The 17,667-nt window shown below is 43.0% G+C and overlaps 1 protein-coding gene across 1 annotated transcript in view; it reads left to right on the top strand.

Moving 5' to 3' along the window:
- The window catches only part of LOC148041693 (Pre-mRNA cleavage complex II protein family), a gene marked incomplete at its 5' end in the record, with an annotated part of 31,333 nt that overhangs the window by 11,291 nt on the left and 2,375 nt on the right, over positions 1-17,667 (top strand). Inside the window, 4 exons of the mRNA XM_087681346.1 lie at positions 11,314-11,465; positions 11,588-11,771; positions 13,173-13,368; positions 16,336-16,453. Of these exons, the coding sequence (XP_087537472.1) occupies positions 11,314-11,465; positions 11,588-11,771; positions 13,173-13,368; positions 16,336-16,453 (650 nt within the window). The remainder of the gene's footprint in view (positions 1-11,313; positions 11,466-11,587; positions 11,772-13,172; positions 13,369-16,335; positions 16,454-17,667) is intronic.

The raw sequence follows: 17,667 nt of genomic DNA, 5'->3' as shown, positions 1-17,667 counted from the left end.
CGGTGTTGAGCATCTCGCACCTGGAGATTTAGATGACAGTTGGGCGCTCAATCCAATGCCTTTCGAGCCTATGCCTCGTGAGGCACCTCCATTAGTGGAGGAGGAGATTGCTTCACCACAGATTCACTTGTTGAGGTGACACTTGTGGACATTCTAGAGACTTTGGTAGAAACGGCGGCAAGGGGAGTATTGGCCTCCTCGTTGGGCACATAATACACTCTGTGATGTAGAGATTGAGGGAGATCTTGAGGAGTGGCAACCTCATGATGGCTCATGGAAATCTTAGAGGAACCAAGCACACTCTATTAAGCTTGTTTGTACTAACTATTTTTTGATGTGTCGTGCCATGCAAGATAGGCAGCTCACTTCCGTGACGGAGGCTTTGCAGTCACAACATTGAAAGAAGGCTATGGAGTAGGAGTTTAATGCATTTGAGTGGAATGACACTCAAGCTCTTGTGGCTCAGCTTGCTCATAGGAAGGTGATTGTGTTAGAGTTAAGCATTCCCTGGACACACACAGTTTCAGATCTGAGCAGTTTTGCAGCAGGCTCTCCAGGCAGTCCACGTGGATTCAGTCCGTACAATAGGCGTCAGGGAGTGCAGGTGCCATGTGGCACAGCTGGCTAGTTTGTTGCAGTCGGATAGTGTAGTCGGACTGCTTTTGTCTAGTTGGCTGCATTAAATGCAGCTGACCTCCTGCATTATTTTTGGCATTTTTCTTGGCCTATTTATTGGCCCTGATTTCAGTAGGGTGTGGACGCATTTGAAGAGGAGCTTTCAGTGCGACACAAGGCTACTTTTTCAACGTTCAAATGCGAGCAGGAGGGCTGTGCATCGGAACAAGGCTGAGGCAAGCGCTGATGTGCAAGAAAGGAGAAGATATGCTGATGGTGCTGGTGGTTTTTGCTGTTAGAGAAGAAAGAAGGCTGCGTTTTGGACCTTCAAGTGCAGATTTTACCTTTTCATTGCCTCCAGTGGATGGAGTGAGACGAGCACATAAGAGTCCTAGCCGGCTGTATTTGCATGGTTAGAGAAAGCTGATTTTTTGTGTTTTGTGCAGGCATTGTAGGTGAAGATGTTTTCTAAGACCAAGACAGAGTTTTAGGCGAGCATGGACCAGAAGGTGGCCATCTTATCGGCTCTTTCATCAGATCAAAAGCTCGTTGGTGGGAATTACCACATTTGGTGGGTCATGATGCTTGCCATTCTGGAGTCCTACGATTTGGTAGAGCTTGTTACGGAGGGTATTCATCGTCCTTCGTGAGATGAGTCTAGACTCTCTTCTAGTGATAAGGTGGAGTTGGCAAAGACTTGGGCACATTGGGATAAACTCAATGCTCGTATTCGCTCGTTTTTATTTCTCTCATGTACTACAGTTGTTATCTCTCATATTGAGCATTTAACAGGGGCCTCGGAGATATGACTACAGCTTGATTAGATGTACAATCGGATGATTGTCATGAAGCAAGTTTTTTTGGAACTGCAGATGCAGACCATGAGTGTGAATAAGTCATCTAAAGACGCGACCACTTCTGATCGCCCTATGGACTTGACACCGCAATCCACCAAGAGTATCCAACCCATTGGACTAGCTGCTACTACTTCCAATCAGGGATCACAGCAGTCAACAACCCTTGGCTATGGCAATGCCCCTTGCGGAACGTTTCCTTAGAAGTTTACCTATGAAGGAGGTGTCGCAACCAACTTCCTTGACAACTCCAGCACTTCCAAAGTGCATAAAGCCTAGGTTTGAGGAGTTAAACACATGGGAATTGGTTGAAGAGCTAGACTCTCCATAAAGGGAGACAGTTGTACCCTTGCAACCTGGCGAGGCTATTCAGCAAGCCACGTCTATGTTCCATGAGGACACACTAGAGAAAGGAAATGCTGAGGCCTAACCAAGCACTCCTTTGGTGGGAAGAGTTGGTTCCTATGGTCTTGGACTAAGAGGAGCAATTGAAAGGGACTAATGCTTCTAAATTTGAGGCCTTGGTTGGACAGAAGAAGGATCAAAAGGAGGAGGAGGATGTCAAAAGATGACGTACCAGTGAGACAATAGGGTTTGCGGGGAGGAACACAGAGTGAACTTAGCAAACATGGAGAAGAGAAGGGAAGAGAGAAGAAACTGTGATGAATGGAATGATGAAAATCTTAATCATGGAGTGAATGTGTTACAAGGGAAGAAGGGTGCCGTAGCACGAGGAAGATGATGAAGATAGCCACGAACCACGAACCGCAATGTCCTCCTGAAGGGGTGTGAGGGTAGTGGAGAGGTTGGAGAGAAGAGGTGATGGATTGAATGAATCATTTGTAAGGAATGAATGAGATAGTGGCCTATAAATGGGCATAGCTAGTTTAGAATGGCATCCCTTTTTGGGGCTGCAAACCCTAAACACAAAACGCAAACTGCGGGTGAAGGGTTTCTCAACACCCCCTCTCAGGCCCAAAAAGTGGAATAAGAGAAGAGTGAGGTGGAGATGCAATGCTACATGCTGAAGAATGCTCATGCAACAGGTGCCACTTAGACAGTGTCCCTCTTGGGGAAATTGTTCACCTGCCCAAGCGCCCTAGTACACAGATGATGAAAACATGCAATGCATGGGAGGAATGTCGGACTTTGTGTGGTGCCGAGAACCATAAGGATATGCCCGTACTCGATCTCGGGAGGTGGTTTCATGCTAACCAAGTGACCAAGGCAAGAAGAGAAGAGGAGGAAGAAGACGTAGAGGATCCCTAAGATCCAAGATTTCCTTTGGAAAGGAAACCTGCAGTAAAGAACAGTAGATAGAGTGAACTAGAGAAACTGAAACTCAACCTCGGGAGAGAAGCCACTAGCTCCATGCATCCATGCTGGAAGGAATACGAAGGCCTCGTCACCAAATCATGGTTGAACCTCCGAGGTCCCGATCTAGGGAGTACCTGAAGATTGTGGGTATCAATAGAAGAGATGACTGGTCGAAGACAGCTCCCCTAAGAAAGTAGAGGATGGGTGAAGAACTTTATGTGGAGTAGGTTCCCCCCTCTAAGGTGGGAGGTAGAGGGGCCTCCGTTGAAGTCAACAAAGAAGTAGATGCCTCCTCTGAGGGCAAAGAAATAACATCCCCCTCTGAAGTAGAGAGGGAATCCAAAAACTCATGGATCACGGACTTCGAAATGTCTGATGACGAAGGAAGCATCGCCGGTCGTGTCGAAGAAGGTATGTGGGGTGCTGAAGAGCTCCCAGAGGTAGCCTCTCGAACCTAAGTAGTCAAGGGTGGGGCTTAGAATGAGCAAGACGTGGGCAACAGTCGTTGTCTCTTAGTGGAGTAGACTAGGTAGCCGAAGAAGAGGAAGGAGTCGAGCAGCCACTGTCTCTCGAAGGAGCAGATTGATGAGGAGACGGTATTAAACAATCACTGTCTCTCGATGGAGTGGACTGCAAATTTGTAGGTCGTGGAAGCCACTTTACCTAAAAATAAGTGGGAGAAGATTGCCACTGGCATTGCGACGATCTCCAGGAGGTCGTAACGCCAATCAATCCTCCATATGCTTGAAAGGACTTAGTGCGCATCGGATGCGTCTTATTGCCTTGAGCATAGTACTCTGATAGCCGATGTAGAACGATCTCTGTGGCCTAGAAAGGACGGGTGGCACAAGGAGTGCTTGGTGGAAGACGCATATACTTCGGGGGGGGGGGGGTGGGGAGCAAAGGTTGAAGTCGGCAAGCATCGGCCGGTGATGCCACAGTAGGAGCACCTAGTAGTTTGGACATCTGTTGGTAAAGAAGCCATGGATACCAGTGTGCCTTGCTGGAAGAGGTCAGCCACCACGAACCACGAACCGCAATGTCTGCCTCAAGGGGTGTGAGGGCAGTGTGAATCATGAACCGCAATGTTTGCCTCAAGGGGTGGGAGGGTAGTGGAAGGGCTAGAAGTGAGCTGCCAGTGGGAGGAGGATGCGACTAGTAGTAAGAGGTTGCAACCAATAGAAAACCATAGGTGAGGAGAGAGAAAGACGAAAAACGCAGGCAGGACAGCTTGCAGGAGAGAGAAAGACTAAAAACACATGCAGGAGGAGAGAGACAAAAAACGCAGGCAACAGGATTGTGATGACGTGGCAGGTTGTACAGCAGCAAGTTTGCACAAGAATAGCAGTCGCCTGGTTGGAATCAGCTTCAAACTGGGTGAAGAGGGCTGGAAATCAGGCGCTAATTGATGGAGACAGCAATGGACAGCTTCGACTGAGATGTCCTCCGCGAATGGGGTGTGGGCAGCAAGTTGAAACACCTGAAATCTGCAAAAACGAGATTTTGATGCAGCAGAAGAAGAGAAGTGGATGTTGAATCCGTGACCGGTCTTTGCCTTCACTGGAGTGGAGGATCTTTACCGCTGTTTGAGCAGATCCGGCTGTGATACCATGTCAAAAGATGATGTACCAGCGAGACAATAGGGTTTGCGGGGAGGAACACAGAGTGAAATTGACAAACATGGAGAAGAGAAGGGAAGAGAGAAGAAACTGTGATGATTGGAATGATGAAAACCTGAATCATGGAGTGAATGTGTTACAAGGGAACAAGGGTGTCGTAGCACAAGGAAGATGATGAAGACAGCCATGAACCACGAATCGCAATGTCCTCCTGAAGGGATGTGAGGGTAGTGGAGAGGCTGGAGAGAAGAGGTGACAGATTGAATAAATCAGCTATAAGGAATGAATGAGAGAGTGGCCTATAAATAGGCATAGTTAATCTAGGATGGCATCCCTTTTTGGGGCTGCAAACGCTAAACACAAAATGCAGACTGCGGGTGAAGGGTTTCTCAATAGAGGACAAATCTAAGAAGGACAATGCCTCTCGGTCCAATTTGATATGGATTCTTGATTGAGGATTGAGATAGGTTCTTTCTTCAGGTTATGAGGAGAATGGAGTCTACAAATTGCGGTCTTTTTCTGCCTTGACTTCTCTTATTCTTACCTCACAAACTCAGTCCGAGCTTTGGCATTCTCGGTTTGGCCACCTCAGTTATAATTACTTTCGAAAGGCATCAAAGAGACAGCTTGTTCGAGGTCTGTCGGATATTGTAGTGAGCCAACAGCCTTGTGTATCCTGTATTCGTGGGAAGCAAACTAGTGATGTTGTTCCCAACAAGGCTTCAAGGTGGTCTTCAGCACCCTTGGACTTTGTTTCTACTAATCTTTGTGGACCGATGAGGAAGGAGTCCCTTCGAGGGAGCTTGTATTTCATGCTAATTGTTACGGGGACATGAAATTTTGAGATGCTTTAATCTTGCTAGTAACATTTGATTAAGTTATTAATCGAATGTGCAAGGTTGTTTAGCACATGGCAGTTATTTCATGGGAACAGGCCAAGGACCGAGAGGATGCAGTGGGTGTTAAATGCAAAAGTTGTGTTAAGTTATGCCAATTGGGTTTTGGTGGTCAATTGGTGCTAGGTTGGACCCTAGGACAATTGTTTGGCCATTAAGTGTTAGTGGTGACACTAGGGACTAGTATTAATTAATTAATTAATGCTAGTCTAAGGGTCAACAGAGGTTGGGAACCACTCCAAGTTGCAAATGGCCTAGCCAATTTCATTACAGATGGGCATGTTTAATTTTGGGTAGGGCCAAAAGGGCTGAAATTAATTTTCAGAATTAATTAATTTTGAAAAATTAAATTAATGGCTGAAAATGCATTAGGAAGGCTGCCACTTGGCAAAACTTTCCCATGCAACTAGGGAGAAGGCTGTTGGAGGGTGGTGGAAGCTGAATTGCAGCCATTCTGAGCTTGGTGGAGGGAGAGAAGGTGATCAGATTTGGCTCTGAGAGGCGACGACGACCGATCGTGTGCCGCGACAGGACAGGGGGCAACAGGTTTTCTCTTCCACCTCAAGAGGGGCGGCGGTAGAAGAGGAGGGCTCGCAAGCGGAGCTGGTGTTTTACCACCCTTTTGAAGCTGTTGGTGCCATTAAATTTGTCATCAGAGCTACGAATCAAAAGATACATTTCAGCTGATTTTCTCTCTCTCTACATCATTCTCTCATCTCCTTTAGTCTATGCTCAAGCATTCTCAGTAATTCTCAGCCATTGGTAGCAGACTACAACCAAATTTGGTGGACAACAGAGAGTTTACTGCTGTAAACCCTAAATTACAACAGTAATTAGGGTTTAGCAGCCACCTTGGGATCCGTGCTATCAGTCAAAGACATTGTACACTGAAATCAGCACCGGAAATTCGTGGAATTGTTTTCAAATGCTAGCCCATCTATTGTGAATTCGGGGCAGCATTTGACCAGTTGGGGTTCCATTAGAGCAAGTCCTGGATGAAAATCAAGGGGCAATTTGTCCGAATGCTTTGCTGATTATTGGAACAGCAAGGGGCTTTTGAATCAGCCAAGGAGATCGTGAAATCTCGGCTTGTAATTTATCCATTAGCAATTGAAATTAAAGAAATACCGAAAGGGGCGCCAGTTTTGGGGCCAATAGGGTGTCCACTGTCCAAGTTTATGAAGGTAAAGTGAGCATTTCAATTTATGTTCATTTGCTGATTGCTGTAATTAAGTGCTTAATCATGTTAAACCACCCTATCCAAGAAGATAGGCTGGTTCCACTAATTGTGGATGATTACAGTAGGATGACATGGGCTTATTTCTTGAAGTTGAAGTTAGAGGCTTTCTCCAATTTTCAGGATTGGTTGCTCTTTGAGGAGAACCGATCGGGTTGGAAATTGAAGACCTTACAGTCGGATAAGGGCAGAGAATTTGTTTCTAATGAGCTTGCTCGATTTTGTGCAGATCGTGGTATTTACCAAGATTTTGCCAATACAAACACCCCTCAAGAGAATGGCATCTTGGAGCGGAAGAATTGCAATGTGATTGAGATGGCCCGTACCATGATGGAGCATGGTCAAACACCTCAGTGTCTATGGGCTTAGGCTGTGACTATTGCAATTCACATCCTTAATTGCTTCCCTACTTCCGCTGTTGTTGGTATGACTCTATATAAGGCGTACTTTGGGTCTAAGCTAGATGTTTCTTATTTTAGGGTTTTTGGGTGTGATGCCTATCTTTACATCTCAAAGACACAACGTGACAAGTTTGAAGCAGCTTCCAAAAGACAGACTTGTTCATGGACTATATCTCGCAGTCTCAAGGCTACTGATCGTGTGATCTTGTTAAGTGGGATATCTACACGAGCTGTGATATTCGGTTCGTGGAAGTTTGAGTCTTAGAGGGGGGTGAGAAACACCATGTTCTTGGAGATCGTGGTGATAGTTGGGCGTCGGCGACTGTTCCTTTGGAACCTATGCCTCTTGAGGACTCTTCTTCGGATGAGGAGCTTAGTTCTCCGCCACCCGCTTCATCGATTGTTGTCCCGCCATCAGTGGATCTTCCAAAAACTTCAATAGATGGAGAGCAAGGAGGTGAAATCCGGCCTTCTCCTTGTTGGGCCCGTGACACCCTTCGTGATGGAGAGATTGAGGGGGTCCTTGAGAAGTGGCAGCCGCAGGATGGCCTGCGGCGTTCTCGGAGGAACTAAGCACACCACACTGAGCTTGTTTACACTAATTATTGTTTGATGACTCGTGTCATGCAAGATCAGGAGCCCACTTCTGTGAAGGAGGCTTTATAGCATGATCATTGGCGGAAAGTGATGGAGTAGGAGTTGGAGTCGATTGAGAGGAATGGCACTTGGTATCTCATGCCGAAGCCTCCTCATAAGATCATTGGAGTCAAATGGGTCTTCAAGATCAAGTATCACAGTGATGGCACATTGGACAAGCACAAGGCCTGCCTTGTTGCTAAAGGTTTTGCATAGCGCCCAAGCATTGATTTCCATGATACTTTTGTTCCTACAGCTCGGATGGCCACTATTCGCGTAGTTCTTGCCTTGGCTAGCGATAGGAGATGGCTGGTCTATCAGCTGGATGTGAAGTTTGCCTTCTTGAATGGGGAGTTGACGGAGGAGATCTGTGTTGAGCAGCCTTGTGGCTTCGGTTCTTCTAATAGTAGGGTGTACAGGTTGTAGAAGGCTTTGTATAGCCTTAAGTAGGCTCCTGGTGCTTAGAATGAGAAGATTGACTCGTTCCTCCAGGAGAACTTAGGGTATCAGCATTCCAAAGCCGACCCTTAGTTGTATGTACACACCTCAGGTGGAGGTTGTGTGTTGTTTGTCATTATGTGGACGATTTGATTGTGACAGGTGATCATACTTAGATGGTCGAGTAGCCGAAGATAGCACTTCATGAGAAGTTTGAGATGACGGATATGGGACTTCTTCACTTCTTTCTAGGTCATGAGATCTATTAGATTTCAAGGGGGATCTTTATTTTCCAGTAGTGGTATGTACAGGAGCTCTTGACTCTGTGCGAGATGAAGGGATGCAAGACTCTTACAACTCCTATGGACCCGAATTAGAAGGCTACCACTCATTCGAATTCTCCTTTGGTGGATGCTATCCGATATAGGTAGTTTGTTGGCTCCTTTGTAAAGAAAATATCCTAACACAGAAGCATAAACAGAAACCGTACGACAAAGCACAGACTGATAAAAGAACACAGTTAGGGTTAGGATTAGAGTAACTCAGAGACAATGAACACAGTGAATAAATGAAATGATATGACTACTAATAATATGATGCTCATGCAGTAAGCACACTATGCAGTGAATGAATATTGTACCTTGAACTCCTGTATCTCAAGGATCAGGGCAGGGATAATGTGCTAGAGAGTGTGTCGTACTCCGAATGGATCCCAAATCATAGCAAGGCAGCCTCTGGCTGTCGAACATCAGCAAACGCAGCAGTGAGAAGCTGGGTCTGATGCAGACAGCAGTGAGGAGAGAGAAAGGCAAAAAAGACTAAAAACGTAGGCAAGACAGTCTGCATGAGAGAGAAAGACTAAAAGCACAAGCAGGACAGCTTGCACGAGAGAGAAAAAGTGCAGCGACTAAAGCAGGGGAGAGAAAACTGTTAGGGTGGCAGCTAGGGTCTACAAACGCAGCAGTTTTCTTATCATTCTGTACGACAACAGTGCAGATGATCAGCAGTCAGTCGCTAGGTGGAAACAGCAGCAATCAGCATGTGGAGGGCTGGAAACAGGCGCTAGACTGTAGGGAACAGTGATGGATAGTAAGGGCTTAGATGTCCTCTGCAAATGGGGTGTGGGCAGCAAGCTGATAACACTTGAAACCTGCAAAAACGAGATTGAAGGAAGAGTGGAGGGCTGGCTGCCAATTTATAGAAAATTAGGGTTCTAGATTCTCGCTCACTTAACTCTCTCGATCCGCTCCTCGTTTTAGGGTTTTGGCTAAAATAAGCCTAAAATAAGCATGTTTTGGGGCTGTTGAAGTGGCTAAGAGCAATTGTTAGCACACCACCTTGATCTAGCTTCTTAATACGTGTGTTGAATTATGCTATGCTGTAGGTGTGCTAGCCGGGTTCATGAGTGAACCCAAGATGGTGCATTGGCAGGTTGCTTAGAGGATCCTGTGGTTCCTATGGGGGACTCCTGATCTTGGGATCTATTGTCCCACTGGTATAGGTGCTACGGACTTGGTACTTACAGGTTGGAGTGATTCAGATTGGGCTCGTGATGTGGATCATCGGAGGTCCATTACATGTTATTGTTTTACCTTGGGTGCTGATGTAGTTTCATGGAGCAGCAAGAAGCAACCCACGGCTGCCCTCTCTTCGACTGAGGCGGAGTATCGGGTGGCGTCTTCTACTACATGTGAGACAGTATGGCTTCACAGGGTCCTAGAGGAGCTTGGCTGCCCGTAGACAGGTCCTACTATTCTCCAGTGCAACAATGAGAGTTGCATTGCTTTGGCAAGGAATCCTATGTTTCATGCTCGGACTAAGCATATTGAGATCTAGTACCATTTCATTTGGGAGAAGATCCTGGATGAGATCATTTCCTTGGTCTATTGCAAGACAGAGGACAATCTTGCAGATTTGTTTACCAATGCACTTCCCTAGGCTTTACTTCGACAATACTCTAGATCCCTTAGCCTTCTACTGTGTCCAAGATCTGAGAGGGGGTGTTAGAGTTAAGCATTCCCTGGACACACACAGTTTCAGGTCTGAGCAGTTTTGCAGCAGGTTCTCCAGGGCAATCCATGTGTCAGGGAGTGTAGGTGCCATGTTTCATAGTCGGCCAGTTTGCTGCAGTCGGACTGCTGCTGTCCAGTCAGCTGCATTAAATGTAGCTGACCTGCATTATTTTGGGCATTTTTCTTGGCCTATTTATTGGCCTTGATTTCAGCAGTCTCGAACAGTTGTTTTCACAGATTTCAGGCTGCAGGCCGTGGAGATTGCCCTCCGGGTTGACGGAGATTGAGATCTTTGAGGTTGAGACATACGTAGATATTCTCTTTGCACCCGTGTATATTTCCGCATCCTTATACAGCATTCTTCATTGCAGATTTTCTGCGTTTCAGTCTCTCTCTCTCTCTCTCTGTGTTCACTCTTTGTCTTGGTCATTTGTTTCCGCATTGCTTCACTGTGACAGATTGGAGTCAAATGGGTCTTTAAGACCAAGTACCACAGTGATGACACTCTGGATAAGCACAAGGCATGGCTTGTTGCAAAAGGATTTGGTTGAATGATAGTTTCTGCTGCTAATTTCTAAACCACTTTACCAGAAAGTGGTTGCATTGTGTTTTTACTGCCCTGTTTTGTGGCTGTTGTTGGTCCCGGCTGATATTTCACCTCTGGTGCTCTGCTATGTCCTGTATTTGTGTTTTCATATCTGGATGCATTTTACCCTTGCTACCAGGAGGTCATCTGCTGGGCAGGTGAGACAGATGGCAGTGGCAGGACATAGTGAGGAGACCAATGATGCTCAAGAGCTCATTTTGTAGAACTCTACTTGACAACTGCTGTTTGCTCTCTCTTCTGAAGATGATTCATTTCTTGCAGAATAGGAATTTGAGAATCCCCAGCCTTAGAATTTGTCATCACCGTATACCTAAGAACTGAAAATTTATGGTGACAAAGTGATGAGGTTTCACGTGCTCATGTAAATAACATCAAGACCATATTCCAGGGATTTGCCATTCAGCCCTTCAAGACAAACATACTAATATTTGATCCAATTTTTGAAAAAGGTATAAACCCTTACAGCCTTCTGTCACAAAAGTTGTTTTGCACATTAAACGACAAACATACTGATATTTGATCCAATTTTTGAAACAGTCATAAACCCTTACAGCCTTCTGTAACAAAAGTTGTTTTGCACATTAAAAGGCTATGATTTTTTCAACACATCTTTTTCAAATCTGTCTTGGAAAATTCATTTCTTTTTTCTGATGGAAAGTGGTGGTTGAGGATTTTGAATAGGTGCTATTTTTATGGGGATGTGTCACCCAAGTGCGACCCTCAGTTGTACATGCATTGCATAGTTTCACTGCATGACTACTTTCGTGAAACTTTTTGTAATGACTTCAAAAATCCCATTCCGCTCGTCATCAATACTCACGGCTGGATTCAAGGTTCAGTTTCTTTCTTTTGAGATAGGTTATACTCATTTTAACCTTGTGTAGGCTAAGAAAATTAGTAAAAGTTTTACAATCAGTTGATTTACTGACTCATACTTTGCAGTAACTGAATGCAGGTGTTGGCTTGTCTGTACTAGTTGACATTATATGCTATACTGTGCCAACACATGTCGTGCAGATTTTATTGAAAGCATCAAGCAAAAATCTTCCTCCCAACAGATTTTGGGATCACAAAGACAGCAATGTCAGTAACGCTGTGCTCATGTTCTTGCATGGTGCACTCAGTGGGAATGATAATTTGTATGTTCTTCTTAACTTCTACAAGGTTGCATAGTATGGTAGCCATTTGAATGAAAAAATTGTGGCATACATGATGTTTGAATATGTTGAAATGTGTATTAGAAGGTTCCTTTCATTGATTTCACAAGTGATGGTAGTACATGGTTTATGTTATGTAAGTTTGATGCTGCTGTGCAGCTCATGCTTGGTGCTGCCTGATTATATTGACGTTACAGTGATGGTTTGTGTAGTTAATGCTGGATATTTCTAGCATCTGTTTTATTGAAGGCTTGACTATTGCTCCCAGTATAGGAATTTTATCGGGTACATATGATGAATGCTGTTCCTCTGACCTAAGGAATTTTAATACTTGCAAGTTATCTATATGCTACCCATGGTTGACTGTTTCTAGAAGAGAGAGTGCTTTACTGCTGTGTACTTTTTCATCATATGACTCTTGCTTCTACTTCTGCTCGAACTTGACATTCTTGGCTTTCTAGACTTGTTGTAGCTGCTTACAATAATGGTGAAGGTTAACTATTGCCTTTTCTTTTAATCAGCATTTGTTATGCTTCAGTATGCAGATGTTCTATAAAAGTTACAAGGCACTTTTATAACCTTTTGTTTTTTGATGTGTACTTTTGCCCTTGACACTCACTCGATCCTGAGCTTCTTGGAAGGTGAAATAATCAAAGTTGTGTTACCTGATCCCCTAGAACAGAGAGTATGGCCAAATCCTGTGTCGAAAAGGAAGGGACTACATGTGTAATAATGGTGCTTCATTGCAGAAGTTGGAGAATCATTGATCCATAGTTATTGTTGTTGCAGGGTTACAAGTAGATAAAAGAGGTACTCATATCTATAAATTTGATTAAAAATTCCACTTGAGCATCAATGATATATCAGGCTTTGTCTCATATCAAGATGATCAGATTCGTACCGATCGTAACCATGAAAATTCATGCTTCTCACTGAAAGAATGGCTGAAAAGTTGTCGACTTCACTCTGGTGGGAAGGATTCAAGACTAAGGGTGCTGTTGATTGTATTTTGTATGGTTGATATAGCTTGAAGATGGCTATGGTCCTGCTTTTTACTCAGATGCACAGTTTGTACTACTGCAGGATGATGTTAATTTACTGAGTTTATATTTTCCAACATTGTAACTGCTTTACCACATATAGCCTCTTTGATAAGATTAATTTTAAAGCACATTTGTGCAGCGTCATAAAGTCACTAGTACTGTTTTCATCTTCGTTTAGAAATGCTGCCACCAAAAGGTGCATTTAAAAGAAACATAAGAAGCTGAGAACATCATGTGTTATGACAAGGACCTGTATATGAGATTTCTATGAGAATGGTCTCACAGATGGTCATAGAAATATACATTTCCTTATTATTTTGAATCTGTATTTGTTTTGCAGGGCTGAAATCAAGTTCAATGCACGGGAGCTGAGAGATTTGAGATTTGTTTCCTATTTTCAGAATGTTCTTATGTGCAAGTTAGAGGGAACAGTTAAACTGCCACATATTTTTTCAGAAGCAGCCATGGCTTTAGCATGCTGGAAGCCTTACCAAGTCCCAGTTTCAGCAATTCATGTCATCCATTTACATCATCAGGTAAAGTGTATTCCCCAGTGCTTATGCCAAATTTTCCTGACCATGATTGTGGTGTGTGCACATGTTCCAATCTATTAATTTCACAAGGAATGGCATGAAAGAACATCCCTCAAGTTCAATTTAGAGAAGACAGCTTTTACATCTCAATGCAAGGGCCTCTCACTGATGTATAAGTTTTGTTGAATCCAGAGTTGTAGTTTCCCAAACAGCTGCGTGGAAAACTGCATCTATCAGTTCTCTAGGACAGCAAGTATTTCTAGAGTTCTTATGTAAGATCAGGAGTAATGTAGTTTGAGCAGGCCTGTCCAATTGTGATTTGTTGTTGCAAGATATAGAAAGGTATGAACTGCTGTCTTATAAGATAATTAGAAGAAGGACCTGACAGTCTGTTCTAGCTTATATTCACCCAGAAAAGTATAAACACACTTAACAACTAGTTACTAGAAGGAAGGAGAGGATGGAGTGAGGAACCCTGATCTGGGGTTTGTGGACATCTGTTGGGCACAATCCAGTATGCTTGTAACTCTTCAAGTGCTGCACTTGTTAAGCTACAAAAGGTTAATGAACTTTAATCTTCAAGTGTTGCACTTGTTAAGCTACAAAAGGCTTTATGAACTTTAATCCCCTTTTTAAGCTCAGTAAAACATCCCCAAAACTCAAACATTAAATGCCCCAAAAGTGTCTGGGCACTACCCTAGACAGTTTATTGGTCCATGTGCCTATAAATAGGGATTTTTCCAGCCATGTTGCACATTCCTGTAACTATCGGCTGCACCCTCATCCTTGCTGTCCACCTGCTGCCTGCTGCTACATATGCTGCCAAACCTTCTGCTGCCCTCTGTACAGCTATGTTTACTGTCCAGCAGGCAACTGTGCTACTGTCCTGCTGCCTCAACTCCTCCTGTGACCTGTTTCTCACAAGGTTTTCACCCACGAATATCAATTTCTACTTTCACTTTACATTATGTATTATATGTATGTTGTAGCCTAAACATTTTGATTTGTGAGTCATGAATGCCCATTTCTAAATCAGTAGGTGAAATGGATGTTTTTGGTTTTAGGATTTTGACTTTTGACTCTAGGATCTAGATGGAATGAACATTTTCATTTTATGGATATATTTTCTTCCTCTAATAATACTATATATGGATATGGATCTATTTTTCTTCCTCTAATAGTACTAATATATACTAATTTCAATTATTATAAATAATATTTTTCAAAACCTTGAAACCTCAAGGTAGCTAACGAAACGAAATGCGAAACAAAGCTTGGAAACCTCAAAACACAAAACAAGAAGAAACGTTTTTGGTGACTATGGTTTACTTGGGGATTGGCCTTCAATTTGGTCCTTGGGAAACAAAATTTGCCCCAATCTTAATGTTGCCTGGTTGCTCTCTTGGAATTCTTTGAAACCCCCAAATTTTAGTTGCTGAATTTTAAGTACTAGTCCCCATTATTTGAGCATCTATTCAAGGGTGCTTAGTAAACCCTAATTTTTGCAGTAAATTAGAGCTTAGCAATAGAAATTCTTCAATTGCACCCCCATGGGAGGTGGTAGCCTTCTAAATTCGATTTTCACCAATTTCTAGCCTAATTAAATTAATTTTCAAAAGATCAATTTTGAAAATTAGTTTAATTATTATTGCTAGCCGAGAAAATTAAGTGTACTAGACAATAATTAAATTGGCTAGGCTAGTTTGTCATCCAAGCAATCTTGAGCATTTATTAGCCCTTGAAGTAGCTTTAATTAATCAACTAATAAATGCCTAGTTCTCAATGTCACCATTGACATTAATGGCTAATAAAATGATCTAGGTCAAAATCTATTACCAAGTACCACCTAGCACCCAACTAATATAACTTATTATAGTGTTTGCCTTTGACATCCACTACTATCTCAAAGTCCTTAGCTTGTCATTGTGAAATAATTAATTTGTATATCACATGTGTGTCCCACATTTGTACATTTGATTAACATTTAATCAAATGCTAAGCAAAGCATTAAAATATCGTGTCCTCATGACTTACCTCCCCCTTGAAATCCTTGCAATTGTTCTCGATTGCCTTGGAAATTGTCAAGAGTATTTGTTGTGCTACTATTGGAAATACATGCTGGCATTGTAGTTAAATAACATATGCATCTAGTGTTTAACCATGCCCATGTCCTTTGTATGCCTGAAATTCCATTTACTTACACTTGTACCACACGTGAGTCATAACCATTGTCAAAACTGTAAGGGATGCATCCACATGCCAAACCCAACACTGCTTTGACCCACCAAGGCAAAGTAGTGCATAAACCAAGCATAAATAGTGCCTCATACAAGCTCCATTGGCGTTTTACTCTCATGGTGATGATGCTTTTGTGTAAAGGTTAAAGCTGCAAATACTATTATTGCTTAATATGTATGTGTATATATCTATATACAGAGATATTTTGAAAATTAAGATGAGTTTCAGGTCCCCATTTCACCATCCCAAACACATTTTTGAAACCCCTGCAACTATGGCAGAGAGAGAGAGAGAGAGAGAGAGAGAGAGAGAGAGAGAGAGCATAAGTTGTGAGGGTATTTTTGTAAGAAGGTTTATAGAGTAGATGGCTTTAAGGGTGTTAGGGAGAGATATTACAAATTGCATGAATTTCAAAGGCTAGGGTTATAAACTGTAAGGGATTTATCCTAAAAAGATAGACAAACCAGATGTGCTAGGAGATGGAAGAAGGTAATTAATGCATGATGTGTACATTGTATATTGGTCTTGATATGATGCAATTGCAGCTGAAGAAGGTATAAAGACAATGAGTATTTATGGGTAAATCTAGAGAGTTTTTACAGCCTTAGGGTCAATCTTAACCAACAGTCCTTCCAGATATTTCTTTTTAAAAAAACAGGAATCGTCCACGTATGTTTTATGCTGTTTTTTGATGACTATATCTGTGAATACTGGATGGCTTTGCACTTTCAGGTCCCTTCATCTGAATCACTGTACTGCTTGAATGCAGCTATAGTGGGACTGGGGATCAGCTCAGCGTCAAAAGCATCTGACAAATCAGAGAAAACACTTATTGTCTGCATTGGCCTAGGTAAGTAAGTTTAACGACTCTATTCTGTGTAGAGTAATTAGATTGCATGGGTTCACATCCAATTCAATGTACTAAGGTGAAATCTATTTCTTCTATTTGCTGTACCACAAAATTGCATTGCCATTTGATAACCTGTGTGCTGATATCTATATGCAGTTTGATATCCAACTGCTACTGTAGGTGCTGTGGAAGTAACTCTGTTAGTTACATCCTCACATGCAGTAGTTCAATGGTGCTTGGTCAGGAATTGGGGGGAGGGTGGGGATGAGAGAAGTTTACTTGTATATTTGGTATCTTAGAAATGTGTGGTATGGCTGGGAGATGCAACAAACAACAATGAGGTCCGATTGCTCAAAGAAGACCAGTATGGATCTAGCTTTCATGTGTCAGTCATGCATGCTGCCAAGTACCCAGTCAGGATAAGCTTTTAAACAAAAAACAAGAGGATTGACTAAACCCTTTAATAGGCGGGGTATGGTAACTGAATGCAGGTTGCTTGGGTGGTGGTGAACAAAGAATGACAGTGTTCACTTATTCAAAAAGAAGAGAAGTGGCATTGATATTGGAAGCGATTTACTGCATCTGTGGGTGCAGGATGAGATGACCAAGGCGCAGAAATATAAAAACAGAAAAATCAAATTACTAGTTTGAGGATTCCTCAAGCCTTTTGTAGAATAAATGGGCAGATATGGTGAATGTAGTGCACAGTGTCTATACGCCTGGCGCAAGGTAGAGCAGGTACATTCCGCCTCATGAGAGAGGGGAATCGAGCAGTGCACCACAGCCTAGACGCTCACAGAGGGTCAGATACCCTGTTGACAGGTTGACATATAGTGGTTACACTGCAAAGCATTATGCTTACATGACAAAAGTGATGGAGATCAAAGAACCAGTTACATATGCTGAAGCAGTGGAAGATGAGAACTGGTGATGGAACTCCATAGATTTATAGAGAGGCAAAAAGAAAAGTAGACGTCCTCCAATGCTGGGAAGTAATCAAATTATCCAATGGTGCACTTGCACCACTTGTAGTGAGACAAGCTCAATGGAAAGCTCACCATGTCACATAGATTCTTACACTAGAGCATTAGTGTGTCCTCCAGGTCCCCCTGTACGAGATTACTTGAACACATCATGTTTCACATCCAACTAGGGCACTGGACGCACCAATCTAAGATCTTTACTTGGGTATGACTGTGCACCCTGACATTATC

This window comes from Lygodium microphyllum, chromosome 1, assembly GCF_053477565.2.
Source record: "Lygodium microphyllum isolate KBCC chromosome 1, Lygodium_microphyllum_v1.1.10, whole genome shotgun sequence".
In the NCBI taxonomy this organism is placed as follows: domain Eukaryota; kingdom Viridiplantae; phylum Streptophyta; class Polypodiopsida; order Schizaeales; family Lygodiaceae; genus Lygodium; species Lygodium microphyllum.
Note: the sequence above shows the minus strand (reverse complement) of the source record. Positions and strands in the feature narration are given on the sequence as shown.